The sequence below is a fragment of the Aedes albopictus genome, chromosome 1 (assembly GCF_035046485.1).
Source record: "Aedes albopictus strain Foshan chromosome 1, AalbF5, whole genome shotgun sequence".
Classification (NCBI taxonomy): Eukaryota; Metazoa; Arthropoda; class Insecta; order Diptera; family Culicidae; genus Aedes; species Aedes albopictus.
Window position 1 is genome coordinate 28448493 of NC_085136.1, and position 27672 is coordinate 28476164.

Sequence of the window (27672 nt, forward strand, 5' to 3'; positions counted from 1 at the left end):
TATTCTTATCATTTAGGCAATTTATTTAACATTTATCTATTTACACTCAACTTCTCTTGTCCTTACCGCTAGCTTTTTTGTTTTTTTTTTCTGCCTGCTATCAGAGTGATTCAATTTGATTTTAAATTTTCATACTTGCGTGATCCATTTTTTGCATATATTTTTAAAATTAAAAAGAGGGAAAACATTAACAAAACTACTTTTCGCGTGTAGGTAGAACAAATTGTGTTACGCTCTCTCACATACACACACATTCACAATCGAACCACCACTATGTTCAACCACATCGTCTACTTTCTCAGAACTCCAGATTTTTGTTTGGAACTACTTTTACACCTTGGCTAACCAGAAGAAAGTAAAAAACAAACATTTCGATCTCAGTCCTTTCGCGTTTTGTTTTAACTACACTTTGAACAATAATTGATCAAATAAAATTTTCCAAGAAGAAACTAACTGTGTTCGGGTTAAGAAAAAAAAATGTACAATTCAACACGTCTCTCGATCGCACGTGCATCATCACCGGTCGTCGGTCGCTGCCGTTTCTCATAGCCTACTGCTGCTACTGCTACTACTGCTGCTGCTTTGATGATTCGAATGTTGCTTGTGGTGGTGATGTTGCTGTTTGTTGGGGGGATGGGACTGATGGGAGAAAAGGATACTACTGCTTTTACTATTACTACTACTACTGCTACTACTACTGGAGCTAGAGCTAGTACAACTACTGTTCACAGAACTAGTACCACTTCCGGCGGCGGTGGCGCCGGATAACCGCGAATGTCGTCCCGATGTTTGGAGGTGATTCGAATAAGCGCTATTGTTAACACAATTTGCCTTGGCCTGCTGTTGCTGCTGTTTTTTCAGCAGTTTCTCCTCCTGTTGTTTCATGGTTTCCAGCTGGCCGTCCCACCACTCCTGGATGCTGTCGGCCATTTTTCGCCGTCGAAACCGTAACGCCTCGTGGACGCACATCTCGATGAACTCCTGTTTGATCTGAAGGTCACCCTTGATGAGGTGGAGATGCTCCAGCAGTTGCGAGTAGTTCCGACCGGGCCTTCGGATATCCTTGAAGACGATGGTCCGGGTGGAGTAGTTTTCCTCTCGAATGCGTTCCTTCTCCGCTGCGGTAAGGGGCCGGGGGGCTTTTCGATCCGTCGACGAAACGGGCGCTTTGGAGGGGGTCGATGGGGGAAGGTGGTCTCCACCGTTCAGCAATATCCGGTCACTACCGGAAGAGGCCGCGGCGGCGGATGTGGTCTTGCTTTCCGTTTTGGTTGAGGTCGAATGTTCGCTCGCTTTGCTCTGTTTCGATGGTTTGTGAGGTTTTTTGGGCTCCGGCTCGGGAGGTGGTTCTTCTGGGGTAGCGTAACTGTTGCCGCCATTGTGGCAGGTTTTCAGAATGTTGGAGATTTCCAACACGTCGTTCATGTCGTTGTTGGACGCTGCGCTAGTGGATGCTAAACTGATGGAGCTGGAAGCGGGGCTACTGCTGCTGCTGCTGCTAGTTCCGGTCAGTGGTAAACTGGTGCTTGTGGAGGGTACGGCGATACTCACCGGAGGACCTGGGGCCGCCTGGTGCAGGTGGAGGTGATGTGGATGCTGCGGGTGATGATGGTGATGATGATAGCTGGGCATCGGCGTGATGGGGGCGGGTGGATACTCCGGAAGTGCGATGTTTATAGAGTCCGGAACAGGTGGCCCTGTGCCGCCTTCATCCGGACCTTCGATAAACTCCCGGACGTGGGCGTTGATGGGACTCTCCTCGTCCTTGTCGTTGGGGAATTCAAAGTCCACCACTAATCGACCGTCTTGGTCGTCATCGAGATCCGCCTCCGAACCCATGCTGCTCATCACGGAAGCACTATCGTCATCGGAGGTGAAATCCGCCAGGGAACTCGTTTCCGACGTCACACTGGACGAAGAGCTTATGCTCAGTCCGAAGCACCGCCGCTTGAAGACGTAATCCTTTCTAATTGGTCCCGCTTTCCGCTTCCGGCTCAGTCTTGCGTTTGGATCGACTCTACTCTTCAGGGCACCTCCGGCCATCTCTCCTCGTCCGCCCTTCATCGGGGCAATCTCGTTCAGGTCCGCCTCGTCCACCATGACCATGTTCTTGTCCTTCTTGTACGGGTTACCGAACATGTGCTGCCGTACGTTGGTCGGTTCCAGCTCCCGCAGGGGTGCGTCCTTGTTCTTTAGATATTCCTGGTAGTTACCCATGTCCGCGATTGGCAAACAGTGCCCACTGTCCTTGGTAAACACCGTGATCCCACTTGTGGGCAGCCGGAAGAAGTTTTCCCTCATCCGGGCAATCTCGTCGATCAGATCCCGCCGGGGGATATCGAACGGATTGCGGTAGTTCTTCGTCGAAGCCGGTCTCATCACAGTTGGTACCACGATCGTGTAGTTATCGAAACTGGCAATGTCCGCATGGACCTTGTTGAAGGCATCTTTCAGCATCGGATGGGACACCAGATCCCGCTTCAGCGCCAGCCCCGGATTCAGCTTCACCGTTTCCAGCTGATGGTAGGCCGGCTTCGGTTGCTTCAACTGCTTGAACACCCTCAGGCATAGGTTCTCCTGATCCTGTTTGGCCGTGTTCTTCATCTGTTTGAGATAATTCGCCACCGCCGGGCTCAGATAGCTGTCCAGGGTCTCCGGTAGTATGTATTGCACCAGCTGGTAAGGTACATTCGGCGTTGAGGCCAGCGCTCGCCGCAGGAACGGACAATAGTACTGCGGGATCGATTTCACGTAGTTGCTAAACTTGTAAATCCAGTCATTCGGTGGATTGAGGTTATACTTGTGGAACAGGTCGTTGATCAACGGTAGAAAAGTCTGATAATTGTACGGCAATACATACAAACTGACCACCGTCATCGTGCTGCTTGGCTTCAGAAACCCAAAGGGCATCTCGATCCCGTGCATCCCGCTGGATACCATCAATGGCCACACCTTGTTTGTTTCCTTCTTGGACAGGATCTGCAACGTCAGTGGGCTCGGTTCCAGCTCGTACTTATCGATTGGGAAGTTTCGCAGCATAACCGGTTCATCACAGCAGGGCGTTATTATTTTGATCTTCGGATGTGCGTCTCGCGGTGGGAGGTTACTCGTTTTCGGATCCGGCCAATAGGGCTCCGGAATGGGCCAGAAACCCACCGGGAACGTCTTCTGCTGGGGGTGCTTCTGGACGTAGATCATGCGTTTGATCGATTGGAACTGCAGGTCAGCCCCTCCTCCGCCGTTTTCTCCATTGTTGGTCGTGAGCAGTTGATCGAAGTGGATCACCACTCCCGGCTGAACCTTCTGGACCAGACTTTCGATGCACTGGTTCAACACGTATTGCGATCGGATCTTGTACGATCGTCCACCGGTGACCTGAAATGAGACAAATTTAGAACATTTTGATCACGGTTCATCCTCTTATGAACCCCTTAGCTTACCTCGCACATCTTCTCGATCATCGATTCGTCATGCGGCACCTTACCATCTACCCGTTCGTCCGCCCGGTTCCCACTCATCCGGAGCACCAGCGAAAACAGCCGTTGATCCCACCGAAATGGTTCCTTCGTGAGCTTCGTTCCGGGGATTTGCGCATGCAGTGGCAGGATAATCTCCTGATGGACCCCATTCCTAAACGAATACTTCCCCCCATCGGTGAGTACGATGATCACCGACGGTTCCAGATAGAACGGACACCGTCCCTGTCCGTACGTATCGATACCGCTCTGCATCCGGTTCAGATTCAGCAGATCGAAGGCATTCTTCAGCGCTTCGCCCATCGACGTCAGTCCATTGCTTTGCAGATTCTTCAGCTCGTTCATGAAGGTGGCATGGTTCTCCTTCCAACCGGCCTTCACATTGTTCGGGGGATCCTCGAACGTCAACAGCATATACCGATCGCCCATGCAGTCCTGCGACCGCTGTCGGTACTTCAGAAACGTCTCCACCGCCCCCTTGGCAATGTCCAGATAGCTCTTCTGGACCCCATTGACGTGTGCTTTCTGGCACATGGACGCCGACGTGTCCACCAAAAACAGGATGATGGTCATTTCACGACGTCGTCGATCGTGTCACTCCGATTGCTTCCTCTTCCTCCTCCTCTTCTTTCAATTCAAAAGATTCTTCTATTGTTGCGGTTGTTTCTTGTCGTCTCCTTTGGCAGGGATCTGCTGCTGTTACAGTAGAAGAAGGCACGGCGCAGGGTGATTTAAAAATCATTCCTTCCGCGAATCTCTGGCACGGCTGCCGGCGAACGTGAACATGTGCGGATAACCAGGGAACACGTGCTACACGAACCGATCTCGGTAGGCGTGTGTCCCTTGGAACTCGACTTGGCGCGAAACTCTACAGACGCTTGCTTCGATTGCGGACCAACGGTGGCGGTAAAATCTGGAAACGGAAAATAAGAAACTGAAGGAATTAGTTATAGATCTTTTTTAAATTTCATATATTTGATAGAAAACAATTGGCAAGCCTCAACGGAACGATCGAAACATATTGGGAGCGCCACGAGCAAAGAAAAAAATGTAAAATAACAAACAACGGCATATGACTACCTAGAGAGAGGCATAACGCTTCCCAGCAAAGAGAAACACGCAGCGAGCATTTCTTGAAGCAAAACGCGCTTTGCGCCGTGTGTCTACAGGGGCAGATCTAGGCAGGGGGCTCTATAACGTTTCCCCCGAAAACCATTTCTCAGAATTTTAAACCTCAATCTTTTTCCTCAGCAAATATATGCACCCTTCTTTCTATATCACTGGAAAAGTGTGCCTTAGGCAGCTGATTGTTTAGCAGGTGTAATTAGTAAGGATTTTCACTGCAAACGTCCACCAAACCAGACCTTCAAACTCACAAGAGGTTATGGGCCCAGAACACTACCAAAGAAAACCCGTTAACGGCTAAGATGTATTACAATTTGAATTTTCAAATTGCTGCATATGTGTGTTGAGCAGATACGTGATAACACAGGGAATCCAAGTGTCTTGTATGGAGATTCGAAACGGAATAAATATATTTTTCATTCTACCTGTCAAACAGTATAATCCAAGGCTAACCTGATCTTGCACAACATAATGTATCGTCCAACTGTGGTCCAACACTTCTCCTCAAGATGAAGTTAGTGACCTCTACAACTACCTACAACCTCACCATCCTTCAATATCTTACAATCATCTGAGTTAAATAATATTGCATACCCTTGACTAGTTATTACTTCTACTGAAACTAAATTTGCGGAGAGTTCGGGTACAACCACGACGTTATTCAGCTTGACATCAACTGATCCTTCACCAGGACCAACAGCGGGTAGAAATACTCCTCATACAGCAGTAGAATGCAGCACATCTTCGTTTGCCAGAATCACTCGTTGCTTCTTCGTCTTGCGATAGGTACCAATCCAAATTATTTGTGTTTCCTGTCATGTGGGTTGATAGCAGAATCAAGATACCAATGCTCATCAGTCTTCGCCTGGAGCGCGGCAAAGCAGATGTGACTATCCGAATGAACATCACTTTGAGCTGACCGTGCTGTTTGCGTTCTGTTACCTACAGTAGTGCTCCTTGAAGTCTTCTCGCGCATATTTTCCAGCTTGTCACAGTCACGAATCGAATGCTCCGGGCTTCCACATGCGTAGCACAATCGCTTGTTTTCGTTCTTCCGGACTGATTTCACCGCCATCGCTTTGGAATCTTCGAGTTTGCCCTTTTGAGTACGCCGATCATATTCTTCCAGTAATTTCGTCTTGACAAAATTCATCGTGAATACTTCCATTCTTCCCTGTATCGCAGCAACCGTGTTTTCGTATGATTCCGGAAGACTAGCAAGTATAAAAGCCGCCTTGATATCCGCATCCATGCGACACCCCGCGTACTCTATCTTCTCGAAAAGTTTTTCCAAATCCATCAGATGTTGACGCAAATCACCTACCTCGGAAAGTTCTGTTTTCGATAATTTCTTCATCAGAGCAACTTTCCCCACCGATGAGTCCTTGATGTAATAGGTCCGCAGCCTACTCCAAGCTTCCTTGGCAGTTATCGCGTCCTGAATCAATAGGACAGATCGGTGAAGTACTAGATTTGTAGTAATGAGCTGAATTTTAGTATGGTGAGAAGGTTAATTCTCCGTTTCTGCAATGAAATGGTGCAAAAAGTGTGGGTATTATGATTCCTTGCCTAATTTGATGCTGTTTGAGCAAAATTTTGGACAACAGTGTTGTTGTTTTCTCTATTTCTTGCAACATAAACAACAAATTTATCTAAAGTTTTGCTCAAACAGTATCAAATTAGGCAAAGAATCATAATACCCACGCTTTTTGCTTCATTTCATTGCAGAAACGGAGGATTGACCTTCTCACCATACTAAAGTTCAGCTCATTACTACAAATCTAGTACTACACCGAACGTGCCCCATTGCAATTGGGTGTCTTCAACTAGAAAACCGATGGTCTGCAGAGCCAGTTCATTCTTCGTTTTCCATTACGATGATCTAACCTCCATGTCAGGCAAGTAATGTTCTCAACGTACTTCCATAGCCCTTCACGCGTCAAAACTTGCCGTGCACGCAATTTCCACGTTTCGCGGTTGTCGTAGCCGAGCCTTTGAAACCCCATTTTCGTGAACTCCATGCTTTTGAATGGTGTATCAAATCGCAGATACTACTACTCAAAGCTTTCACCAACAAGATTCAACACTCTAGCACTATTTTCAATTCCCTGCTACTCTGAACACCATAACCTGTTGAGCAGGTACGTGATAGCACAGGAAATCAAACTGTATTGTACGGAGATTCGAAACGGAATAAACATATTTTTCACTATCTGTCAAATAGTATAATCCAAGGCTAACTTGATCTTGCACAACATAATGTATCGTCCAACTGTGGTCCAACAATGTGTAGCAAAAACGTAAGCAACTAGGCAATCGCAGTAGGCGAGGTGCTAGTGTTTTTCATAAAAAGAGTTTAGTTGTCATTTTTACACCTATATTATTTTTATTTATGTGTATTTCAACTATTTGCTAATTCTACACTAGTTGTCAAACGAGTGGCACAGTTGTGTTATAAATAAAAGCTATTTGCATGCTTTGTATTGCCTCCGGTTCAACATAAATGAATTTTTTATCAGCAACATTCTTCAATCTGATATTTATTTTCAAGTAGTCTCGTAAGATAATATTTACTAAATGGATCTAGTATCAGAAAAAAAAAATCGAGAAATCCTACAAAGAATTGAGGGGGTTACAAGCAAAGGGGTGTAAGTGACAAAAACCCACTTTTGAGTAAATGAAGTTTAAAGTTTTCCATTAATTTTTCATCCCATACAAAGTGTATGAAGTTTCAAAATCAACCCAATTTTCTCTGATTTATTGTAATATATTAAATCATCGTAGAAACAATCTTAAAAATGTTCCTGAAAGCTTGAAACCTGAAGAATTTGATGATATGCTCATCTCAAAATCGACAAAATGGTCACTTACACCCCTTTGATTCTGGGCCCCTCAATTCTGAAAGAAATCCCTGAACGAGTCCCAGAAGAAATTCCAGAAAGAATGCCGGGAAGAACCCCGGAAGGAATCCCGGAAAGATTCCCAGAAGAAAACCTTGAAGAAATCCTTGAAAAAATCCAGCAGGAATCCCATCCCAGCAGAGATCCCGGGAGTAATCTATGATAAGAAAATATAATTGGACTCTTTGCCAGCATCCTGGGGATATCTTGGAAGAAATTCTAGAAGATACCTGGGGAAGAGTCCCAATGATTCTTCATGAAGGAATTTTGAAAGGATTCCTGTAGAAACTGTATGCAAAGAATCTCAGAAACATCGCCTGAAAGAAGTTTGGTATAAATTCCTAGAAGAATCCTGAGTGACATCCCTACAGGAAATCCGTGAATTATTCATAAAGAACTCCGGCAAAATTCCTTGAAGAAGTTCCTAAAGAATCTACGAGCGTTCCTTTTGGATATCCTAGAGAAATCACTGGAGCAATCATTAGAGGAATCCCCGGAGGAAACAGAAGAAAAAAATAATGTAGGAATTCCAGGCGAAAATCATGGAGAAATAAATGACGAAATTTAGGGACGTATCAATTAAGGAGTTTTGAAAGTAATCTCTATTGGAAGCCCGGAAGAAAAACCTGAAGGAATCCCGAGAGAAATCACAGAAGTAGAGTGACTGGAGATTGGCGTCATGTTCCAATTTTGACAGATCTTCTCCTCGTTTGGAACGGAAATTTGTATGGATGACTTAGCAAAAAATGCTGAAAACTTTCGTCTATCCCAGGCAATCGGAATGCCAAAGGGGATTAGGCTCTGTGGATCTCATTAGCCGGTTTGTTTATAGCCTAATGATTCTGCTTCGGATGTACTCGTTAGTTGTGATGATTCAGAAACCACCCAACTATACTAAAGGTTTCAAGAAGCACCGCTTTCAGGATGCTATTCAGGTCCTTCTTCAATGTCAACTCATCTAGGGACCATAGGAGAGATTTAGGAACAACTCCGGTTACCGAGAGGATAACCGGAACTATACGGACGTCCTCCAGGTGCCACATCTGCGTCAACTCCTCCGCTAGGTCGTGGTACTTGGTTAGGGGGTGTTCATAAACCACGTAGAGGGGAGGGGGGTGTGGCCAAAGTCTACGCTTCATACAAATTTCAAAATTTTTGTATGGACAAAAGTTTACGAGGGGGGAGGGGGGTCTGAGATTGCCGAATTCCCAGTACACGCTTTATGCAACTATTTTCCAGAACCGGGTCCGGCTGGTACTTGTAGTAGGGTATAAACCTATCGACCAAGACCAAGTTGTGCTTTAAAGTAAGCTGTTGGTGCACAATCTTGGCAACTTCGTTGTGACGATCGAGGTAGCCAGATCCAGCTAACACTGAACAGCCTGCAACGACATGCTCGATCGTTTCTCCTACTGAATTGCACTCCCTGCAGCGGCCCTCCACGTCTTCGTGCAAAATGTACCGACGATAGTTCTTCGTCGCAATTACCCGGTCCTGGATGGCTACCATGAAACCTTCTGTTTCCGAGAAAAGGTCACCCCGCACCAGCCACGTGTTTGACGCCACCTTATCGATGTGCTCGAGCCCCAGTTAATGAGGGTGCGTCCCATGCAACTCCTTCTGCTTCCACGCTACGATCATCTCGTCAACGGTCTTGATGTCGCAGTTCAGCTGGTAATCCTCCTGCGCCAGATGCAGGGCGCTGTAACCGTGGTCAGCTTCACATACACTGCGGTACATTTAATAAAGTTTCTGACTTTCTATACGAAATATGCCTGCAACTGCTGGATCTGGGAGACACATAGTGCCTGGATATTGGTGACGCCTCTCCCTCTGACTGCGCGTGGCCGTGTGACTCTCTCGATGAACGACTTTGGATGACGCATGCGATGCTTGGTGAACGCCACTCGTACTGCTCGTTCTAACGCCTTGAGGTCAGTCTTGGTCCACTTTACTACCCCAAAGCTGTTGATCAACAGGGGCACAGCAAACGTGTTGATCGCCTTTACTTTGTTGCTGACTACAGAAAGGTCCTCAGAACACAGATGACACGGTGCAAGAACTTGTCCTGCAGTTCCTTCTTGATCGCTGTGTGGGGAATGCCTCTAAGTTGCTTCGCCTTCAACCATATTCCGAATCTCCTCCTGTTCGTTGACGCGGGAATAGCTGGCGTCCACTACTTGACCCCGGCGAAGAAGGACTGACCGGCATTTGTCAATTCCAAACTCCATCCGAATGTCGTTGCTGAACACCGTCACAAGCTGCAATAGTTGATGCAGCCTCTGCATTGATTCCGCAAACAGCTTCAGGTCGAAGTTATTGTGAGTGTTAGGCAAATGTCAAATCGCAACCCATCATGGCCGACAGTGTCTCGCGCGGTTCTTCCAAAAGGTGGCAGCGTGTTCATGAAAAAGACATCGGGCAAAACATAACTATTGGTCTGTCTCAAGACTAAACTTATGTGTCTCCAACGGATTTTGGGCCGCTGAATCTGAATCCGGGCTTAGATTTCTTCCAGCACGTCACAATGAGCTTTGAGCTATTCCTCTATCTATAGGGTAAAATATACGATTTTGGATTTTTTTGACTGCAAACCATTAAGCATGGAAATATTTTTTTCAAAGAAGCAAAAGGTAAATTGATCAATTAACGTGTACATTAGCGACTCATGCAAAATATTTCGTTTTACAAAATCGAATTTGATAGTAGAACGATTTACGTACATATCTACTGTGGTAATCTCCAGGCTCCAGTTAGAAGAAGGTATTACGAAAGATCATTTTCCTTTCGTTAGCTGTTGAACGCTGAACTTCCTAATTGTCAACCTGCACTGCTATCCCTGGTATATCTGAGCATTTATGTCTCCGTGACGTCATGTCTTGAGCAGCGTCTTTATCTATGCTTCCTGGGAGTATGGGCTTGTTGTGTATGTTCTACGCTTCGAAACATATAACAAACAGAACCACATGTTCAAGAGCTTCTTTTAAGATCAGTCTAAAAACCATCCTTAACCGTTCGCTCACTGCTTTTAAGCTGTTGAATGACATCAGCTTCTAAGGGAATGGGGCACGTTCGGTGTAGTACTAGATTTGTAGTAATGAGCTGAATTTTAGTATGGTGAGAAGGTCATTTCTCCGTTTCTGCAATGAAATGGTGCAAAAAGCGTGGGTATTATGATTCCTTACCTAATTTGATGCTGTTTGAGCAAAACTTTGGATAGCTATGTTGTTTATGTTGCAAGAAATGGAGAAAACAACAACACTGTTGCCCAAAGTTTTGCTCAAACAGCATCAAATTAGGCAAGGCATCATAATACCCACGCTTTTTGCACCATTTTATTGCAGAAACGGAGAAATGACCTTCTCACTATACTAAAATTCAGCTCATTACTACAAATCTAGTACTTCACCGATCTGTCCTATTGGTTCATACCCATTGTCGCCTTGAACCCTAAGTACTTTTATCAATCGCGTAATTCATGCGTTCATCAAAGTGCTGCTTTCACCATTCAATTCTATTCTATTGAATCTGGTTTATCTATTGATTAAAAATATAAAAAAAATCATCCAAGGCTTGATCCTAGGACTGGGAACCTCAGGGGGCATCCTGCAATCATTTCTGAACGTGCCTCCTAAAGACTCGTCGCTACCTTTTACTTCGCAACCCTACGGCTGCCTATGCTGATCACACGCACAGGCACTAAAATTACCATCATCGTCATCGGTCGTGAGATACCTACTACGCTCATCCGACTAGTGATGACTGCACTGACCGAGCGCCCGTTCTTTATCACACTGTGGTGTGCCATTTAAATATTTCCACAACCTCTCCCGCATACACACGCGTTGTTCATCGTTTTATCGTGTCTTCTTTGATTGGCAATTCGCGCTAACCATACGTTGCACGTGTTGCTCTACTTCCACTATCTTTCACCTCCGGAGGAGAAAAGTGCAAAAACAAAGTGCAGGAACAGGCAGTGCCGGATTTAGGCCTCGGGGGGCCCTGGGCAAACCCTAAAAAGTGGGCCCCCAGAATCAAAATTTCGAAAAAAAATGAACCATAAATTACGTTTTTTCTTATGATTTTCGGCAACGCAGTCTTTATTGAATTAAAGGAAATTTAAGCTATCTGCCCGACGTTTCGACACTTCAATAAAGACTGCGTTGCCGAAAATCATAAGATTAAACCTTACAGTCGTTCGATCACCAGTTTAATCAAGATGGCAATTACGTTTTTTTTTCTTAATCTTATGTCTTATTTTAGACCTAATATTGAAAGCTTCTGATTTCTGAACTTCTCCAAAATTCCGACAAATAGAAAATTATTCGAACATTTAATTTGATATTTGACTCAAATGTCAAAATGCTAGCGTAAATGACATCTCGTTCAGATAGTACATATATTTTGAACTTTCATCCGAATTGATAACATTTATACAAGCTTAAGAAGTTAGCGTTCAGTTAAAAATCTACTAAAACATGCAACTACTTTATTTGAGATTGCACGGGATCGACGAGTATTTCAAAATTCAGATTATATAAAGATTAGTCTCTTGGGAGCAACTGTAGCAATAAATCTTAATATCTTCAGTAAAACCAAACATAAAGATATGGAAAGTTACAGTTTCCAGGACACTCGGTTCTCAAAACTAGCCTCAATTCCCAAACATCTCCAGAATTCATCATCTTCTCTTTTTCATGATAGCAGCGAACTGATGCAAATAAATATAAGACATTTGTTTCCAAAATATAATCATAATCAACAAACGTATGTATAATTGTATAATCATTGTGAAATAATACATCAATTTGTGAAACTATTGAAATTTATATTGATGTACAATTACTCAAAAGCTTAATCTTTCTTGCACTCTGCTTAGAGACACTTTTTGTAGCAACTTGAAGTCACGGAAAAGTGTTTCCACTCGATAAGAACTTTCAAGGGTTTTAGAGAAAATCGCATATTTTCAAATACTGCACCAAAAATTATGAAACTTTTGATTTCGAATTATTCTTAAGAGAAAATCCACATAAATGGCCAAACATAGTTTAGATAACTTTAGGAACACTATTATAAGTTCTTTTTTTAGTGTGACGTCCTCACTGGGACACTGCTTCTTACCTTAGTGTTTTATGAGCACTTCCACAGTAACTGTGGAACTGTTATTAACAAAGAGTTTCCTTTGTCAATGACCATTTCGTATGTGCATACCGTGTGGCAGACACGAAGACACTCTTTTCCTAAGGAAGTCAAGGATTTTCCTTTACGAAAAGTTCTTGGAACGACCGGGAATTGAACGCGTCACCCTTAGTATGGTCATGCTGAATATCCACACCTTAACAGCTGTGGCTATAGGGGCTTTGTATAAAATATAAACGCTCATTCACGTGAATTTCATATGGTTTCGTTGAAAAATATAAATTGTATTTCGGATTCTTGAGGGGCCCCCTTCATCGGGGGGCCCGGGGCACTTGCCCCCTTTGCCCCCCCTTAAATCCGGGCCTGGGAACAGGGGGGTCACAGAGGCACGTACATGCCATATCCATCCCCAACCCCAACCAGCACCATTTGTCCCAATTTAATAACATAAGGCAACAAAACAATTAGCATTTCTGCTTCACCTCCTTATTCCGGTGCTGGCTGTCTCCAGCAGGGGGTGTTCGATGATTCTTCGTCACAGCTAGGGACATTGGCGTATCTAGGATTTTTTCCTAGGGGGTGCCTGGGGGTGCCAGTTTCAGTGGCTTCCAGGTTGTTTTCCTTTTTTTTTTTGAAAAAGGAAATCCCGATCCACCCTCAATTTCTTAGTGTATGATATACTGTAACGCGGGAAAAATTAGCTCGCAAATTTAAACGTGCTATATTTTAAAGAACAGTTTTTTTTTAATCCGAACCGTTGTACTGATTTAACACTTTCCCCGCCCCGGTTTGAAAACTTGATAACTTAATTGCGTATCATACATGGAATTTGAATTTTCAGTTTGAACTTAACAATCATCGCGACAACCTCTTTGTTTTGTGGATTGAAAACAATCAGGTCCTCACGAATAAATTTTCAGGGAATTAATTAGAAGTGTGAATCTCGGAAATTGTACCACTGTGTGTGTAAATCACTCAGTAATTCCTTTGAATTTGGCAAATTTCTTCTGTAATATCTTTGTATCCCCTTTGGTAATTTCTTTAATAATTTATTTGATAATAATTTAATGAAAATGTTTTAACAATTTATTTGACAATAATTTTGTGAAAATGTTTGGAATTTCACGGAACATCTTTCACGCATCCTTTGAAAATTTCTTCGACAATTTTATTAGCAGTTTATTTGGGTTTTATTTCATTGGAAAGTTTTTCGCCAATTTGGCATTGTTTTGTTAATGTCAGCAATTTTATAGATACTTGCTTTTTAAAATTTTCCAATTACTCTTCAGGCAATTCCTTTGGGAATTCTTTTAGTTAAGTATTTGGTAATTCATTCGACATTGGAGATTTCCTTCAACGGCTATTAGTTTTGGAATTCTATCTAAATTTTCTTCAGAAATTCCTTTGATGATGTCGAAAATTACAAAAGTTATCACGATAAAACTGCCTGAGAAATGCGCAGAATAACTGACAAAGAAATCGCTGGAATAATTTCAGAGGAATAGCCATTGAAATTATAGGACAAAAATCCAAAGAAATTTTCAAAAAAAAAACAACCATGCCGAAGGAACCCTCAAAGAAATGGCTAAACTGCAGTCTTCCGAATAAGGAGTAGTGGGTTCGAAACCTACCAAAACGTATTTTTTTTTTACAAATTCATCTCTCAATTTGTCAATTGGTAACATTCTGTGCCTTTTAATAAATTACAAGTTACATTGTTATAGGATTTCACTAAAGATTTCTCTAGTATTACCTCCTAGGATTTCTCAGGAAATTCCAACTATCCCCGAAATTCGTTTCTATTGGGATTCCTTCAGCTCGAATTGCTTGAAGAAGGTCAAGAGGAGTTCCAGGAGTAAACCATGATCAATTTCTAGAGTTATCCGTGAATAAAAACTTAAGAGGAATTCCTGGATGAGTATTAAGGAAAAACCCTGAAAAAAAGGCATTTCTGGAAGTATTCTAGGAAAACTGCCTAGATGAATCCCAGCAAGAATGCCAGGAGAAACCCCTAGAGGGATTCTTGCAGGTATCACAGTAAGAATTTCTGGAGGAGACCTAGGAGGCGTTCCTGAAATATTAGAAGCAGCAGGAATTGCTTATGGAATTCCAGGAGGAGTTGCTGGATGAAAAATAAGAGGAGTTCCTGGAGGAATCTAATGAGAAATATTTGGAGAAATCCCAGGAAAAAAATCTTAGGATTTCCAGGAGGAAACACCGAACGTACTTCTGCAAGGCTCCTAGGAAGATTGCTCTGAATAATCCCTGCAAGTTTTTGATGGAATCCCTGGAGAAATTCGTGGAAGAATCCCTAGAAGTATTCCGAGAGGCATAACAGTAAGAATTTCTGGAGGAGTCCTAGGAGGAATTGCTGGTAGGACCACAGTAGGAATAGCTTGAGAAATCCAGCTGAAATTCCTGGAAGAAGGCCAAGAGGAATTCCTGGAGAAATTCCATAAGAAATTTGTGCCTGAATCTTCGGGTAAAATATCTTGGGTAAAAATTTCGCGAGGAATCACCGGAGAGCTTATGAAAAAATCACTTAAAAATTTCAGAAGGTTCTCAAAGAAGGATTCTGGGATGTATTATTATTATTGTAGAAATCTCAGCAGAAATCCTAGGAGGAATTGCTGGAGGAAACTATACAGGGATTTCTAGAGAAACCCCATCAGGAATGCCTGAGGGAATCCAAAGAAAAAATCCTTGGAATACCCAGAGAAGTCCCTGCTACAACCGGTAGAGGTATTCTGGAAGAATCTAGAGAGAACGCCCAGAAGGAATCGCAGGAGGTATTTCTGAAGCAATCTCAGGAGGATTTCCCGGAAGAATTCCAGCCATAATGCTCGGTTAAATTCGTATTGGAATCACTAGAAGAATTTCTGGACGTATCATAGTAATAATTTCTGGAGGAATTGCTGGAAAACCCGTAGGAGTTGTTTGAGGTATTCTTGGAGGAAGGTTAAAAAAAAGTTCCATGAGGAATTTCTGGAGGAATCTTCGGATAAAATATCTGGATGAGTTCCTGGATTAATCCTTGGAGAAATCCCTGGTAGAACAACCAAAGCAATTTATGCAAGAATTCCAGGAAGATCGCCAGGAAATATCCCAGCAAAAAAGCCATGGGAAAGCTCTAGAAGAGTCCGTAGCATAATTCCTGAAGTACCACAGTTAGAATTTCTGGAGGAAGAACCGCAAGAATTGTTTGAGGAATCCCAGCTGGAATATCTGGAGAAATTCATACAATTTCGGGAGGTATCATAGAAGTAATTTCTATGGAAATCCTAGAATCAGGAATGCCAGGAGCTCTAAGAGAAGTTCCTCTAACAACTGCCTGGAGGAATACCAACAGTTCTCTTTGAAAAAATCGGTAGAAGTATACTGGAGGAATCTCAGATGGAATCGCAAGTGGAATTTCTGGAGGAATCTCAGGAAGAGTTCCCGAAAGTATTGCAGCAAGTAAGTATGCCAGGAGAAATCTCTAGAAGTATTTCAAAAGGAGTCCTAATGGGAATTGCTTGCAGAATTCCAGCTAGAATTCATGGAGCAGCATCACTAGAAGTTCTTGGAGAAATCTCCTATGGAATTTCTGGAAGAACCTCTGGAGGAAGTCCTGGATAAATCCTTGAAGAAATCTCTGGAAGAATCGCCGAAGAGATTTTTAGAAAAATCCCAGGGAGATTTTCCGGAAAAAAAATTCGGAGGAACTTCCTTAGAAGAATTCCTGTAGGTATCACAGTAAGAATTTTCAGAGGAGTTCTAAGAGAAATTGCTGGAAGAATCGCAGCAGGAGTTGCTTGAGGAATCCTAGCCACAATTCCCGTAGGAAGGCCAATATAAGATTCTGGAGGAATTCCATGAGACATTTCTGGAAAAATCTCCCGAAGAAATTCGAGGAAGATTGTCTTGAATAACCTCTCCAGGAATTCCTGAAAGAATCCCATTAGAAATTTTTGGAGGAATCTCTAGAAGAATTCCAAGAGAGTATCCTAAGGGAAATTGCTGGATCAATCTCTGCGTAAATTTCTTGAATGTATAACCCCGTCAAAACTGCCTGGAGAGTCCTAAGGAAAGTTTATTGAAGAAATATCGGGATGAATCCATAAGAGAAATCACCGTATGAATAAATAGAGGTATTTCTGGAGGAATCTATGGAGAAGTCTGTTTATTGTTCTTACCAATATCCAAAACGCCAAAATGTACAACAGTGATTCCGGGTGTGCTTAAGTTTTGTTCAAATGTGCAATTAATATATATTGGAATTATTGTGTGTATTTTTAAATTTTAGGTGATTGTCAAGGAAAAATTCTAGGGGGTGCCAAATTTGTTCTAGGGGGTGCCAGGCACCCCTGGAACCCCCCCTAGCTACGCCAATGGCTAGGGAATGACACAGAAGAGCACCCGAAAAACGCAGCAACATTGCACATGTCACTCTATAAGCGAGATATCTTCTGTAACTCGAGAAACTCACTCGCTTTTTCTGTGGATGAGGTGAGCTGAGCGTACTCGTGCAGGTTTCCATCTTCAATGCCATTGCCTTTCTTGTCTCGTGAACGGCGATACCTAGTATGTACCCGCGCGTCTCTCTAGTACAGCTGGCTCCAACCGAAGTGAGTTGGACGTGAAGGCTTCTACAAATTATCTAGAACCTTAAGTGATCCCCGTCCATCTAGTCTGAAAGAACTCTAAAATCTTGAAAGATTATTTTCTCTTACAGAAGTTTTGGAGTGGGTGAAAGTGTCTTATAGAGGGCCCGTATCAGGTATCAGTAGGTCCACTCCAGAGGCACGTTCTCATCCATTTGGGAAATTTGTGCCATCAATAGGAGGCCCGACTGTAATCCGTAGATTGCATAGTGGAAGCTGTTATTTTATTCGGTTCAACACTCTCAGTCCAATTACTTATGGAACTTTGCTTAACTTTGGAACTTTGCATCACATACACAATCCACTTGGCGTTGCATGCCCAAGAAACAGAAAATGTTGCGAGATATTAACGAATTATTTCGATATTCAGCAACAAATTTCACACATTTGTAAGGTTTTAGGGTTATACGCGAATGAAGCACATTTATAAGGCTTTTTAAAACGAAGGACTCAGATATACAACCTTTCAATGTAGTGATGTTTGCTTGAGCTTAAGCTTGACCGCCCGCAGTTGCTACTCCAGTATCGCCAAATCAGCTACACTCACACAAGGAACCAATGAGATAGCTGCTTGGGACTAACAGGCATCTTCAGTGTGTGAGCGTTGGTGGTCTTGTATTATTAGGCGACAATGGCGCCTGCTGCGTCAGGTTGCAGGTCAATGGGGAAGGGGAGGGAAGTGATGATTGCACTCGCTTGCCCACATCAGGCCGTTGAATCCTCTGCGCCTGCACAAGGTCATGCGGATGTTGGTGTGTTGGTGGGAAATGTTTATTTTTGGCACATGGATCATGCATTGGCACTGTGCTGTGATGAAAGTTGGAAGGAAGGGCTTTTTTCAATCCGTTTCTGGTTTTAGCGATCGCTACAAACATACATACATACAAATATACATGAGATGTATGTATATGTAGGAGAGAGAGAGTGAGAGAGAATGTAGATAGAAAGATACAAAGTAGGAGGAAAGGGACGAGCCAGGGATTGAACCCAGGACCTTCTGCATATGAATCAGAAGCGGTAGCCACTAGACCACCAAGCTCGTCTCAACCTTTCAATGTTGTGATGTTTGTCGAAAAACTATTTTTCAATGGTAGTGCGTATAAGAATGTTTTCTAGTTTTCCGAAATGTTTCAGATTTTCGATAATTACGAATCACAACTGAACGATATGAAAAAGTTTGAAAACCACTGCTCTCACTTAGTACGTACTTCATCAATGCTATATGATGCAGTACAACAGCTTCCACCTCCTTGCACCGAACCCTAGTCAGTACCTATGCCATCTACCTCGCGATTCACACGACAAGGGGTTTGTTTACGTTACATTTCATTCTTCTTCACACTCATCGCAAATCCGACTTTGGTCGTGCCTATTCCTCCCTTTGGGCTCCTAGCCCTACCTATACTGAATGAATGATGGTGAAGCTGAAGCCACACACTTGACGTGATAGGTATGTATTGGCAACCGACCTAGAGAGAGAGAGTTGGAGCAAACACAATCGTTGTTGTGCTGGCTGTGCTTACTAATCAATTGCACTGCCAATGTAATGGAATGCTATACATACCCACCACCGACGAAACTACCGACATTAGAACACAGAGAAATTAGAAGGGCCGATGAACGTGGCTGCATCGCGTCTCCGCCGTACACTAATCTCGCGAGGGGTTTCCTGTGCTGCACTGAGGCAGCATTCATTTATTACGTAACGCTAAAATCGACATTTTTTGACCCCCCCCTCCCCCCTCCGTAACGCTTTTTTGTATGAAAATCCTAAAATTTTTGTATGGACCGTAACGCTTGCCCATACTCCCCCCCTCCCCCTAGAGCGTTACGTAATTTGTGGACGGCGCCTGATAACGACGCTGACTTGTTGGCGCAGAGGTTTTCCATATGATATATTATGGACCTCCTTTGCATGAGTGTTCATTTTCGATGTTTCAAAAATTCAAGGTGGTAGCCAGGAGAATGACAAATACATTACTCACAGAAGGCTGAATCATAAAAAAGTCTGATGAAGTCTGTAGCAAAATTTCACATCAACTTTTTATTAAGGGGCTGTACATAAATGACGTAGCATGGATCGTAGCAATTTCAGGGACTCCCTCTCCCCCCTAAACGCATTTACTGCCGTTATACGCATAATTGTCCCATGTTATATGGGATTCCCATATAACATTGGACAATCGGGCGTAGAACGGCAATTTATGGACGACCCCTAATTGTTGCGAACGACTGTTGGTATTATGAAATGTTGTTTTTCGGCTGTACAATCTTACATGAAAGCGTTGATTCTAGCTAATCTTCGCCGACGTTTCAGTCCATGGATTGGACTTTCTTCAGGGTTCGATTTTAACGAAGACGGCTAATAACAAGACAGTCAGCTCCCACCCCGTTGCAGGCGACATGGTCGAAACGCCCTCAACGATTCACAGGAACATTAAAATATGATTGTGTGCGTGTACATGCAAATACGTACACGGAAATGGTAGCATCGCATGCACACTCATTCATGATGTTGTTCCCTGAAGTCGTTCGTGGCGCTAGTGTGCTTGTAGCTCCCAAGGTATATGGAGCAAGAGGGAAGATGTCTGTCTTGTTATTAGCCGTCTTCGATTTTAATCAACTTTGCTCGAAACTTTGTTTATTGTTCTTCCAAATCCGTTCCTATATTCAAAACTTGAAATAACAATCTATACTTCAAAGAAGAAAAAGCAAATCAAATTGGCGCATTCTCAAAAATCAAAAATCAAGACCAACAATTGAAAAGGCCACATCAACATTTTGTAAACAAACATGTTTCTGTCGACTTGAGGCCTTTTGAACTCCACTCACACACCTCACCACTGCCAAGGGCTGAAAGTCTCTCTAATAAAGACAAATCAATCAATCAACACCTCACCACTACTAACAGAAAGCGCAAACATCAAGCTTTCTGTTAATGGTGGTGAGATGCTTGGGTGGACTCCAGAAGGCCCTGAGTCGACAGAAACGTGTTTGTTTACGCAATGCTGACGCGGCCTTTTCAAGTGTTGATCTTGAAATGGAATCTTTTCATACATATCAAACTGAAAAACGAAATCCCAAAAACGATCAGTTAATTCCATTGATCCATGGAAACACGATGACAGTTTTTCAAAACCGAATAGTAATATTTGAGAGAAAACTGCTTATTTTTTGGAAAACTCACCAAACTGTTGATTGATAAAATACCTTAGTATAAATATCCGGATTTGATCTTTGATTAGCTTAAATTTGTTAAATTTAAGGACATATATGAGCGAATCCAAAGATGGCCGTCACAATAACTGCCTTGCAAATACCGAAAACACGGATCTCGTCATCTAATGGGTAGTACGCAGATCGCAAGAAATTTCTTGGCCTATCTCGATACGTGGAAAATTCAGGCAAGGAATCGCTCAAGAAATAATAGAGCGTCGCTTTATTCCGCTTTGATCCTAGTACGGAGCTGAAACGAAAGGTCAAATCAAATGGGGTTCGGTTGACCATTCCGGTCACGGAAAAATAATGCACTGTACGAAAATTATTTGAGCGATTCCGTTTGAAATGCATACCTCGCATAAACAAACATAGCTGAAAAAGCAATGAGTAGCCTTGCTTCTCAGGCCTTGCTCACTCATGGTAAACATTGAGTAGCATTTTCGTTATCGGGCATTTTGTGGATGACAAGATCGGTTGTTTCGAAAATGCGAGTCAAAAATGCACCTGGACGCGCTCCCATTTCACCTTAAACATATTTGTTGGCGATCATAGTCAAGATCATAGTAATCGGTGGAAAGCTGACGATACTCATGATGTAATTTGTTCTTGTTATTCTTTTCGCAACTCTCAACCTCTCAACCTATACGGAAGGTAATAAAGGGCGTTACTTGTTAACCCTCAAGCTCTATTCAGTGCTAAAATGTTTTGGGCGATTCTGGTAAAGAAGCAGTATACGGCGTTCCTCAGTTTTCGGGTATCGGATACGAGAATTGGATATTTCGGGTTAAAAAGTTTTTGAAGTCCGTCGGCCTGTTGGAAGTCCTCACCAAGCCAGCCTCAGCAGCTGCAGCAGAATTACCAAAAATCAATGAACAGGACTGTAAGGCAACGAATCTGATCATCTGGTAGAAAGGCACGACAAAAGAAATTTGGAGCATCTTTGATATCGTCTATGCCAATAAGTCACTATCATCCCAAACATTGTTGATCATGAAACAACTTGCGAAGCTGAAAATGTCTAAAGGCCCGGACGTCTGCTCAAGAGCATCTTAAGATCTTTGACGATCTGATCCGACAAGTCTCAACGTTTGATCCAGGTATCGTTCCTTAACCGAAGCAAAAACATCATCAACGTAGCGCCACCAGATCCTGGGAAACAACTTCTTCTTTTGAGCTTCGTTCTCAAAATCGCTCATGAAGAGATCCGCTAGCAATGGGGACGCTAGTATGCTACCCATACTGAGCCCAAAGGTTTGCCTGTAAACGTTGATGATGTTTTTGCTCCGGTTAAGGAACGATACCTGGATCAAACGTTGAGCATGTTAAACTCCCAACACAATACGATAAAATTTACCGTAGAGAAGGAAGTAGAAGGGAGACTCCCCTTTCTCGATCTGTTGATCAGTAGAAAAGAAGACAGCACGTTGAAATTCGGGATCTACCGCAAGCCTACCTCCACCGACAGATACATCACTTCGGATTCCAATCACTTCGGTGCCCAGAAGCAAGCCGCTTTCCACTCTATGGCACACCGGTTGTTCAACGTACCCATGGCGAAGGAAGAGTTTGAAGAAGAGAAAGACCGTATTTATTCAGCAGCCGAAGTAAATGGGTACGACAAGCCTTTTGTGGATAAAATCATCCGAAAACATAAGCGAAAAACACAGCGCAACAGTATAACTACCCTACAGCCGGACACCAAAGAAGTAAAAAGAGTCAGCCTGCCATTCTACCCGAAAATAACGAACCCCATAAAAACCACACTTCATCGACAAGGGTTACACGTTGTTCACAAAAGCGAGAACACTCTGCGTGACCTGCTTTGCAACCTCAAAGACAAGGTTCCACCTGACGAGCAGTTTGGCATATACCAGATTCCCTGCAAAGACTGTCCGGTGGTTTACATTGGACAAACCCGCCGAAAAGTCAAAGTCCGCATAAGGGAACATAAGAACGCCGTGGTGTCTAAGAAGAGCAACGAATCGAGCGTGGCGGCTCATACGGTGGAAACCGACCACGAAATAGATTGGGGAAGTGCGAAGATCGTTAAAACTGTAAGAAAAGCTTCCCACTTAGACGCATGGGAGTCAATGTTTATCAGCAATGCCCAAAAACCGCTGATGAATGAAGACGATCCTCCCATCATGTCGAGTCTATTCGATCTCGTCGACACGAACCACCAGCAGCAGTAGCATTCTCTCTCTCTCAACTTGGACCAGCGCAATCAGTCGGACATGGTCCCGTAGATGGGCTGCATCCAGGGATAGGGTGCGACTCAAAACTCTTTGCGTGCCGCACACTCTGCTACGAGACAGCACAACAAACTGGAAGGAGACGAGTACGCGCAATCGGTTGTGTGTTGCTCGTTTACTTTGCCGCGCGCTGGAGCTCTCCTGTCTCTCACGCTCTGTCGTATGCACTCTCTCGGTGCTTGTCTCCGTGCTTTGCATTTGGCTTGATACTACGCATGATTGGAAAAATTTCGAATCAAACGACCCATCACTTGTCAACCCTTGACAAGCTTAACAACTTTGCCGAAAACACAAACTCTTCAATTAATTTATTAATTGATTTTTTCTGTTTGGAGACGAGCGCAGTCCCAAGCACCGTGCATTACTCCCTACGCCGTAGAGCTAGTGCTGCGATTGTCTCTCGCACAATTACGAAAGCTCTCACTCATACGTCTCTTGTCTCTCGGCAAAACGGGAGACGAGCACTTGCGATTGTGTGAAGCACACGCTTTTTTCGCACCGCACGGTGCATGCCGCCAATCCCTGGCTGCATCGAGCCCGAAACCGGTCGGCATTAAGGTAATTTTTTAATTATTTTGACGATTGTAAAAACCATAAGTGTCGTGTCTTATCTCGCGTCGCGTTTCGTGATTGTATTCATCATTTATCTGAAGGAGAAGGGAAGGAAAAAAGGATGGGACAGGGAAAAGGGCAGGTAAGGGAATAGGATCGTCATACACGCATAAGCGTACCACAATGGGTTCAAACAGCGCCCTGAAAAGGGCATTGTGATAACGCATAAAGCGTAGAGAGCTATTAGCTGTTTACCACAGCGGGTCAAGAACAACAAAACGTCCTGAAGATTCAGGTTTCTGAAGTCAGTTTCACTTAATAAGTGTTTACCGAGTACTCGGAAACGCAGTTGCGCAAAAACTGAACAATTACATATCAAATGATACGAAGTACCATAATCGGATTCACAGCTATCACAGGCGAATGAATCAGCTTGCTGAATATTCGCCATGTGATCGCTGAGTCGGCAGGGGACTACTACGGAAGGCCGAATCACGAAAGGCCGAATCACAAAAGGCCGAATCACAAAAGGCCGAAAGCACGAAAGGCCGAAGGTAACAAAAGGCCGAAGCACGAAAGGCCGAATGTAACGAAAGGCCGAATGTAACGAAAGGCCGAATTACAAAAGTAGCCATTTTATTACTTAACCCTTTCCTTTCCATTACTTTTACCATATAACAAGAAAAAAAAACATTTAAGCAAATACATATTGTCCAACATAAATTCATTATACTCAAATCTTTTTGGAAGTTTGAATTGTTGTCTACAAATGTGACATGTATAGAGATAATTATACATAACATGGCATAATAAGCTTATAACAGCAGCACATAAATGATAGAAAGGCGAAATAGCTGGCCGAACAACTACGTTTGTTATATAGGGAAACGCTTGCTGTCCGAACTCGCTAACGCTCGTCGGACTTAAAAAAAGATAACAACTTCTGTTCGCATTATACCTAGCATACTATTGGAACTGCTGTTTTCCTTGGATTCGAGTCGACGCAATTACGGTGCATCGGATATCGGATACTTCGGCGGCCTTCTGCCGCCTCAGTTCCTCTATCCTCCATGCGGCTACGCCGCATGGTTCACATTTATGTGCATTTTACGTTGGAGTGGGGAGTTTTTTGTTAACTATTCAATTTGAGGTTATAACATACATACATACATACATTCTTTTAATTAATAGAGTATTTGACTAAACGGAAACCGAGTGAATATGCGTTTTCCGTAATTCGGCCTTTCGTTACGTTCGGCCTTTTGTTACATTCGGCCTTTCGTTACCTTCGGCCTTTCGTTACATTCGGCCTTTCGTTACCTTCGGCCTTTTGTTACATTCGGCCTTTCGTTACCTTCGGCCTTTCGTGATTCGGCCTTTTGTGCTTTCGGCCTTTTGTGGTAGTTATACTGGTTTCGGCCTTTTGTGATTCGGCCTTTTGTGTTAATCCCATTTGTAGTAATGGGCTGAATTTTAGTATGGTGAGAATGTCAATTCTCCGTTTCTGCAATGAAATGGTGCAAAAAGCGTGGGTATTATGATTCCTTGCCTAATTTGATGCTGTTTGAGCAAAACTTTGGATAACTATGTTGTTTATGTTGCAAGAAATGGAGAAAACAACAACACTGTTGCCCAAAGTTTTGCTCAAACAGCATTAAATTAGGCAAGAAATCATAATACCCACGCTTTTTGTACCATTTCATTGCAGAAACGGAGAACTGACCTTCTCACCATACTAAAATTCAGCTCATTACTACAAATCTAGTACTTCACCGATATGTCCTATTTCAAAATGAATCCTCTCCCGATTTGACATACATGTGCACAACAGTTAGGTGATTGGTATTGATCTAATCCCTTCCGAAGGAGGTTTAGATTTTGAAAATAGGCAAACCATGTGCGATAGTGAAATCGAATTTAGGAACGGAGACGATCAAGTGGTTCCGTAGCTTGTATGAATAGAAGCGTCCGTCTAGCGAATAGGACAGATCGGTGAAGTACTAGATTTGTAGTAATGAGCTGAATTTTAGTATGGTGAGAAGGTCAATTCTCCGTTCCTGCAAATAAATGGTGCAAAAAGCGTGGGTATTATGATTCCTTGCCTAATTTGATGCTGTTTGAGCAAAACTTTGGGCAACAGTGTTGTTGTTTTCTCCATTTCTTGCAACATAAACAACATAGTTATCCAAAGTTTTGCTCAAACAGCATCAAATTAGGCAATGAATCATAATACCCACGCTTTTTGCACCATTTCATTACAGAAACGGAGAATTGACCTTCTCACCATACTAAAATTCAGCTCATTACTACAAATCTAGTACTACACCGAACGTGCCCCATTGGCAGTCGTGTGTTCAATTTCCTCCGGAGCACGTGGATTTTTTTTCGCAATTTAAAACTCAATTCGTCGATCGAGCGCATATTTCTGTTGTGCACATGGATGTCAAAGCATTTCAACAATGTAATTTCCATTTAATAGGAGGCAATCAGTGAAGTACTAGATTGAAAGTAGTGAGCTGGATTTTTGTATGGTGAGATGATCAGTTCTCCATTTCTGTAATGAAATGGTACAAACAGCGTGGGTTATATGATTTCTTGACTAATTTGATGCTATTTGAGCAAAAGTTTGGGTAACTGTGTTGTTGTATTATTTATTTCTTGCAACTTCAACAACACGGTTGTCAAAACTTTTGCTCAAACAGCATCAAATTAGTCAAGAAATCATATAACCCACGCTGTTTGCATCATTTCATTGCAGAAATGGAGAACTGATCATCTCACCATACAAAAATCCAGCTCACTACTTTCAATCTAGTACTTCACTGATTGCCTCCTATTTGGTTAGTCTACTCTAAGTAAATCATAAAATCGATAATAGGAAACGAGTTCTTGGCAGAAATCTCTACATTATTGAAACTCCCAAGGTATGGATTATAAAACAACTCCACGTTTAAGCAAAGGTTTGAAAAAATATGTCATAATTTTCATGAAAACTCTTGAACAAATCCGACAATATCAACTACGAATTGTAGATAAATTCATAAACAACTTCTCAAGGATAACGACGTATAATTGGGACCGATCTTTGAGGCCATTTTCAAGACCCTAATGTTTGTAAAGTTTTTACATATTAATCCTGCAATAAATCAGTGAACGATTAGGTCTTATCTATCTAGAAATGTTAGCAAAAAACTTGATAATCCAAAAGATAATAAATAGGTATAAGGGGCACTGACCTGAAATGAGGTGTCGTAGTTTTAATATATAATTCTCAATTTAGTGATTAGGCCTACATTCAATCACATAATACTGACAGTTTAAGAAGCTCTTTTATTGCAACCCAGGTTTTCCTAAATTGTTGTAAAAAGTAATTAGGAAAAAATCTTCGCATACATTTAAATAAATATATCACTTGAAATTGAATGAACAATCAGGTATAAAACACTAAAATCCATGAAACCCAAGGGCGCCCTCCCAAAACCAGCCAAAACAAACCGATATCAACACGCCCACCCCGGACGCAAACCACACACACACACACACACTCCGTCGTCGAAATGTCACATTTTAAAGCCCCGCACACTTCCTTTTCGGATCAGTCGCATCGCGGCGCCACCATCCCGCTCACATCTCACATTTTGCAAAATCTTCTCACTGCTCGCGTGCAGTTCAACCAACTTCAACCCGTTTTCTTTCGCGTCTCACCGACACCGAAACCGTGATGCTGTTTCGCAATCGAAACCCGCCAGCCCCCTGCCGTACGCAGCAGAACAAACGAGACGACCCGTGTCCCGCGCGTTCGGTCAACGACGACGACGACGGCTACGAGACCACGGTGAGAAAGAAGTGACGGACGACGACGAAGACGGGATCGCCACCAGTGAGAGAGTGTGTGCGTTCGTCCGAAGGGGAATGAAAAATTATTTCCATTTTTTTGCCAATACCTAGCCACGGATGGGTCCGTTCCGGTCCGGGGGTACACTTTTCCGGTTCCTCCTGGGCTCCAGTAGCGATTGGTCCGGGTCCAGAGGGCGACGGGACGCGATAAATGTCCGTTTTGGGGCGAGGAAAATCTCCACCATACACCAACAGAGTTCCGACCGACACGGGAGTTTCACTTGTTTTGAACCGTTCTCTTCCACTACTAGTTGACAACTGACAGACAGACGACGACGACGGCTGCTTTTTTGTGGTCGTTGACGATGGGGTCGGAATTTGCTTGCGGCGGAACGCTAGGACAGAGAAAGGCACTTTCGGTGGGATCGGATTTCGCGCGCTGTCTCGTTTTCGCCAACTGGTTGAGATACGAAATCGAAGAGTTGGCTTGATCTGCTGTCTTTGTCCGTCTGCTTGGAAACAACCAACC

The 27672-nt window shown here is 43.1% G+C and overlaps 2 protein-coding genes across 2 annotated transcripts; one reads left to right on the forward strand and one right to left on the reverse strand.

Annotated features, from left to right (window-relative positions):
- LOC109428428 (integrator complex subunit 6) lies at positions 1-27533 on the reverse strand. The gene is made up of 3 exons (XM_019704184.3): positions 27251-27533; positions 3441-4389; positions 1-3375 (listed from the first exon to the last, which is right to left on the reverse strand). The coding sequence occupies exons 2-3, from the start codon at positions 4047-4049 to the stop codon at positions 544-546; spliced, it is 3441 nt and encodes a 1146-aa protein (XP_019559729.3). The 5' UTR covers positions 4050-4389; positions 27251-27533; the 3' UTR covers positions 1-543.
- Positions 21822-27156, forward strand: LOC134288193 (uncharacterized). Its single transcript, XM_062852200.1, has 2 exons — positions 21822-22536; positions 26975-27156. Exons 1-2 carry the CDS (start codon positions 21822-21824, stop codon positions 27154-27156), a joined length of 897 nt encoding a protein of 298 aa, XP_062708184.1.
- Positions 27534-27672: the final 139 nt, after the last annotated feature.

Coding starts and splice junctions, on each gene's coding strand:
- LOC134288193 (XM_062852200.1), top strand. CDS start 21,822: ATGTTAAACTCCCAACACAATACGATAAAATTTACCGTAGAGAAGGAA. Junction 22,537..26,974: donor CCACGAAATAGATTGGGGAA/GTGCGAAGATCG, acceptor GCTCGCGTGCAG/TTCAACCAACTTCAACCCGT.
- LOC109428428 (XM_019704184.3), bottom strand. CDS start 4,049: ATGACCATCATCCTGTTTTTGGTGGACACGTCGGCGTCCATGTGCCAG. Junction 3,376..3,440: donor TGATCGAGAAGATGTGCGAG/GTAAGCTAAGGG, acceptor GTCTCATTTCAG/GTCACCGGTGGACGATCGTA.